Source organism: Abramis brama (assembly GCF_963993115.1).
Source record: "Abramis brama genome assembly, chromosome: 14".
Taxonomy (NCBI): domain Eukaryota; kingdom Metazoa; phylum Chordata; class Actinopteri; order Cypriniformes; family Leuciscidae; genus Abramis; species Abramis brama.
The window spans coordinates 3,582,975-3,588,573 of NC_139976.1; the positions used below are offsets into that span (position 1 = coordinate 3,582,975).

Genomic DNA, 5,599 nt, shown 5'->3' on the forward strand with positions numbered 1-5,599 from the left:
GGAAACCTGGTTCATCAGGCTAAGGTTAGGACATACAGGACTGAACAGCGGCTTATACACAATAGGGAAACATGAGACAGGAATGTGCCCATATTGTACGGAAACAGAAACCGTGAAGCATGTACTTCTGACATGTAGGCAGTACTCTGAAGAGAGAGAAATATTTAAGAGGGTAACAAAGAACTCTGTTACTTTGAGAAACCTGTTGAGTCTACCTGGTACACAGTCTACAACTAAAGCAGTGATAGAGTTTCTAAAAAAAACACAACTAGCAAGAAGACTTTAGGCCAATTTATTTATTTATTTATTTTTCTGGAGGTTTGAGCTGAGGTTGAAGCTGGAGGAGCTGAACACGCAGCGCTAGCTGAAGCTTGGGCTCTGATCTTCTTTTTTATTTTTTAATTTTTAATTTTAATTTTTTTTATATATATATACATTTATTTATGACTCCCCAATGTGATCACACCTCAATCCAGTAGATGGCGGTAATGCACAAAGATTGCAAGCTGCCAATAAAATTCACTGAAGAAGAAGAAGAAGTGGTTTTGTGATGGCGGAGAAGACTGTACCGACAAGCGAGTTTCTCCCTTTTTAATTTTCAATTCTAAGAGTTAATCCCTTTTTCTTTTTCTCAAACATCCAACTCAGCGAATACAAAATTTCGATTGATGGGAATTAGGAAGTCAAGAAGCTGAGTAGGTGAGTGTTTTAGATGTGTTTTAGTCCTGTTTCATGAGCAGCGCGAACTAAGCGATGATGTTTTTCTGTTGTCCAAAACAACTAACGTTAACTTAATAACAATACAGCATATGAAGGCGATATTCTTCCCTTAAGCGACCACTTTGGTCAATTTCTGTTGTTTATATTATACATCAAATGAGTAAGGGATGTCGCCACTGAATCACAGTAATTTTGAAATTGAAAGTTCATAAATTCACTGGACGAAGAATTAGGCTATAGACAGCAAGTCAAATAGTTACCGCTAATAGTCACACTTAACACAAATCTCTTCTTTAAATCGAAACTGTGCGTTTCTATGAATTGAAATGCAAGTATGTCTTTCGTTGTGTAGGTGATTAATTGCTTTACTCTGTAAACCAATGTCCCGATACGCCCTTAGGCCTACATGAAATGTTCGATATATTGAATGAATATATAATTCAATGTATGGCAGACTAGGATGGTCACAGTTACAGTAAATTGTTACAGCTTTTCACACGATTTGTTTTTACTGAACCCAGTGAGGATATATATATATATATATATATATATATATATATATATATATATATACTATTCCCAAAACAATTCCTGAATCTGAAAAACGTGTTGTGGAAATTAAACATTACATAGGGCCTTAAAGTTGGCATGAAACAAAATATATACCTAGTGTTTTAGGTCTTCTATATTGTGAACATTCATCCATGCATCTCAGACTTCTCTCTGGTGACATATACAGGATTTCTCCAATCATTTAGTCGGGTTAGGCTCCGCCCCTGCAATCTCACTCAATCAGCCTCAACTTCTGAGTGCCACGCCCACATCTCAAAATGAAATATAAATATAGCATCTACCCTCACTGAGGTCCATTCTTTTGCACCTCATCTCTCTTTCACTTACTCACTGATCAAAGACACAAAACAGTGCGTTTGAATGTTAATGGGAAAAGTGTAGTATGGTGGAATAACCCCGCCTTATAAATAAAAGAGCCAATCACAGATTGGTGAAGTCATCACTCTAGTTGCTATAGAAACAGTCACCATCCTTCTGGTCCAGCATGAAATATAAGCTTTATTGGTGCTATTTGAGTAAACAACATTTATGGGGCAGTTTATGACGTCATATTTTGTTGCTGATTTGAAATATGTTATTTAAATGTGAGTATGGCAAGTTTTTGAGATTTCAGGATTTCCCTATTCAAATAAATAGGACTTGGTCTTGGATGCCTGAGAAAGATGCCCAGAGGCGTTGCAAATATGGCCGCTTTTCCTTGAAAGAGACTTTGTTACAGCTAGTGAACGCAGTGAATGATGTATGACGTGACTCAGTGAATTTTAAAATGAGTAACAAATGTACAAGTATGCCAAAAAGGAATCAAATTTTTGACCTAGTTGGATCACAACTGCAGTTTCATTTCAGATCTAAATGTTTGTCATGTGTTTTTGCGGAAGCTCAGCCATGGGTGTTAGTAATGTTCTGCTGATGTTCATTCTGGTTTGGACTTCCACAGCTGCTGATGGTAAGAGAATACATTCTTCTTGAATTCTTAAGTATTTACTTTCTGTATTATGCATAACATGGACTGCAGTATATGACCCAGAGTCACATGGTAGATGAAGAGTTTTAGACGAGGAGTGTTTGGAAAGCCTGGGCGCAGTCATTATTTTTGCACTTTTGTTTGGTGATGGTAATATTGCAGAAGCAACACATTTCAACTTTAAATTGAATTTCTTTATGTAAAATGACAAATAATTTTTCTGTTAATGTATTTAACTGATATAAACTTTTTTTTTTTTTTTTTTTAGATCCCATCAGTGTAAGCTGTGAGGATGTGACTGGAACTGTGGGTGAAGAAGTAACTCTCACCTGCAGCGTCTCTCTGAAGAAGCCTGGATGCTGCATTCAATTCTATAAGTTTATGTACCCTGAGAAATATACTGACTCTGCAATCTGTAGAGAAGAGTTTCCTCAGGACTGTGAACAGAGAAACAGCTTCACATGCAGCTTCAGTCCAACTACAGTAATGACGGGAAAATTCAGATTCTTTATCCAAACAAATTGTGGAAGTAAAATAACTGAATTCACTGTGAACATAACAGGTACCGTATATAGTGTTGTTTATAATTCAGTAAATGTTTGTAAATGTACTTTTATTTTCAATCTACTAACAGTGGTTTAAAATCTGTTAACAGAGCCCAGTAAACCTGAACCTGACACTGAAGCTCCTGGTAAGAAATATATAACATTGATTATTGAGTTACTGGAACACAGAAAACTGATGTTTAGTCTCTTGTCAGAATATTTATCATTTTAAAAATCACCTGTGAATAAATGATTTTATAGTTTAAGGTCTAAGAAGGAAACGTATGTATGATCATGGTCTCCAAACAGATTCATCTCTCTAGATATTTGATTTTAGAGATGTTTAGATCTGGTCTGTGTGTCAAGAAATCAGTTTGATCAGATTCTCAGCAGCAGAAATGTTTTGTGAAGTTTGTGTGGAGAATCTGTCTGATGTTTGATAGGCTGAAGTTGACTTTATGATTTAAAAACTATTATTTTATTTGCACCTTTTCAGATCTAAAAGCACAGCGAGATATACTAACAACAGTGGCGAGTCCTGGGACAGAAAATGATTTTGGATCTAAGAACGCTGTCATCGCAGTTACAGGCTGTTTCATCTTCATCATCATCATCATATGACAATCATTTACAAAAAGAAACCAAACTACAGCAAACCATTCCAGAGGATGTTTCTGTGCCATAAACATGATGATAACAACAGCAATTTCCAAGAGCAAAATCCAGAAGATGTGCTCTAATATCACTGACTGCAGTATGAAAGCATTGAGTTTTGTTTGACTGGGGGGTTGATTATTCATTTTTCTAACTTTAGTTAGTGTGTAATGTTGCTGTTTGAGCATAAACAACATCTGCAAAATTACGACACTCAAAGTTCAAAGCAAAGAGAGATATTTGCTTTTTAAAGACTACAACAAACGGCTGGTAGAGACTACAAGAGCTTCCTCCCGAGTTAGTGACATCATGACTCCGTTTCTGTTTTATATTGATTTCTGTGAAATAATGGTACATTATTGATCTCTTTGATCAGTGTGTGTGTGTGTTTGATCTGTATATATATGTGTGTGTGTGTGTGTGTGTGTGTGTGTGTGTGTGTGTGTGTGTGTGTGTGTGTGTGTGAACATTAAGAGACAATGCAACAAATCCCAAACTGTTTGGTTTTGTCCTTTTTTTTGTGACTTTCAGAAATGCTTATAATGAATGACAGTTTTGTATTTGGTAAGTTATACCTTAAGTATGGAAATTAAATTTTACTTTTATCATTCTCTGTACCTGCAATTTTCTAATACTGTGAACAGTGTGGCTTTGTACATTGTCCTTTATTATTAAAACAACAAATAAATGAATAAAGTCTTGTAATACTCTCTAAAGATGAATATCTGAACAGTTTTTTATCACCACATGATGATGGGCAAATTACAGTCGGCTTCCAGTAAAACTAGTAAAGTGGGTGAAGGGTGGCTCACAGAGATCATCTGAATGTATGCCTTATTTATTTGTTATGTGTCAGATCATCTTTATTTATGAAGCGCTTTTTACAAATACAGATTGATTCATTTCAAAGCAGCTTTACAGTGATAACAGGAAAATAATGCAAGTTTGTTTCGGCTGTACAGCAGAGATAGAGGAAAGTCATTGTCCAGCTTAAGTTCAGCATTGATTCATTTCCATTGGATGAATTTTAGATATACATTGTTTTTGTTTTTTGTTTTGTTTTTTGCAGGTGATAAGAGATTTGTGATTACAATCCACATTGTATATGCCATTGATTGTCTTTTATTTTAAAGTTAACATTATAATTGTATTTATTAAATGATTAAAGTCTCATGATACTCTCAATATTGTCCAAAGTCTCTTTTTAGAATTTTTGATGAACTTTAATGTCTGTGAAGGGAAAACTATACTAGTGACAATTACAAGTTAGTTTGTGGTAATTGGTGATGTAGGAATATAAAGTCAGAAAGCCGAGTGTTACACATATATGAATATACTGTTTTAGGAAGATGCCTCTCTTAAGAACAATGTGGATTTACTTTTAATGTGTAACATATTTAAATATAAGTTTAGCATGTGCTGGATGATGATGATGCGTCAGCCAATGTGTTTTTATAGGAAATAACTAGAAACATTTGCTAATCTTTTATAGCACAAAATGACAAATATTAAATTAGGGGTAAGATGATCCCTACTGGATAAACTTTTACAGAGTTTATAATTTACTTTTGATATAGTTCTTATTAATATTTATATATTGTTTAAATGGCATTAATGTAAAATAATAAATCAGCTATTGTATTTAACATTTTATTTTTACATTTAGTTAAATAATTGAATAACCAATGACTATGAGACTATAACCAATGAGAATCCCAGTAACAGAGATTAATCTGAAAGGTAAAATTATTCTATGACTTATATACATGCTAATGAATATTGACCTATTGAATTGCCCATATTTTAATTGAAGATATGTCATAATAGAAACTCTGAAAGCGAATTGAATGATTTCACTCAATTAACCGATAGGTTTTAATAAAAGCAAACATGTCTGAAATGTACATCTAATAAACATTCAAAATATAAAATGTGAACTATAACTTTTACTCCACAAATAAAAAAAAACACTAATGTGTCCACAAATCACTCATTAACAAATAAACACAAAAAACTTTGATATTCAACACAATACAGTATCATAGTGTTGCAAATTAAGTGTTGCAAATTAGCAGTTTTGCTACAACACTAAAAAACAATGTATCTGGTTTGTCCAATGCTGTTGTTATGTCCATATCAAATA

At 33.9% G+C, this 5,599-nt stretch overlaps 1 protein-coding gene across 4 annotated transcripts; it reads left to right on the forward strand.

Moving 5' to 3' along the window:
- Positions 1-4,641, forward strand: LOC311096127 (uncharacterized protein). 4 transcript variants are annotated; one of them, XM_084135111.1, is made up of 5 exons: positions 1-699; positions 2,140-2,239; positions 2,526-2,819; positions 2,913-2,948; positions 3,308-4,641. In XM_084135111.1, the coding sequence occupies exons 2-5, from the start codon at positions 2,146-2,148 to the stop codon at positions 3,421-3,423; spliced, it is 540 nt and encodes a 179-aa protein (XP_083991237.1). In that variant the 5' UTR covers positions 1-699; positions 2,140-2,145; the 3' UTR covers positions 3,424-4,641. The 4 variants fall into 4 exon arrangements, with proteins under 4 accessions (XP_083991237.1, XP_083991240.1, XP_083991238.1 ...); XM_084135114.1 differs by having other exon boundaries at positions 7-699; positions 3,299-4,641; XM_084135112.1 differs by having other exon boundaries at positions 8-699; positions 2,172-2,239; positions 3,299-4,641.
- The last annotated feature ends 958 nt before the right edge of the window (positions 4,642-5,599 follow it).

Coding starts and splice junctions, on each gene's coding strand:
- LOC311096127 (XM_084135114.1), top strand. CDS start 2,146: ATGTTTGTCATGTGTTTTTGCGGAAGCTCAGCCATGGGTGTTAGTAAT. Junction 2,820..2,912: donor ATTCACTGTGAACATAACAG/GTACCGTATATA, acceptor ATCTGTTAACAG/AGCCCAGTAAACCTGAACCT. Junction 2,949..3,298: donor ACCTGACACTGAAGCTCCTG/GTAAGAAATATA, acceptor GCACCTTTTCAG/ATCTAAAAGCACAGCGAGAT.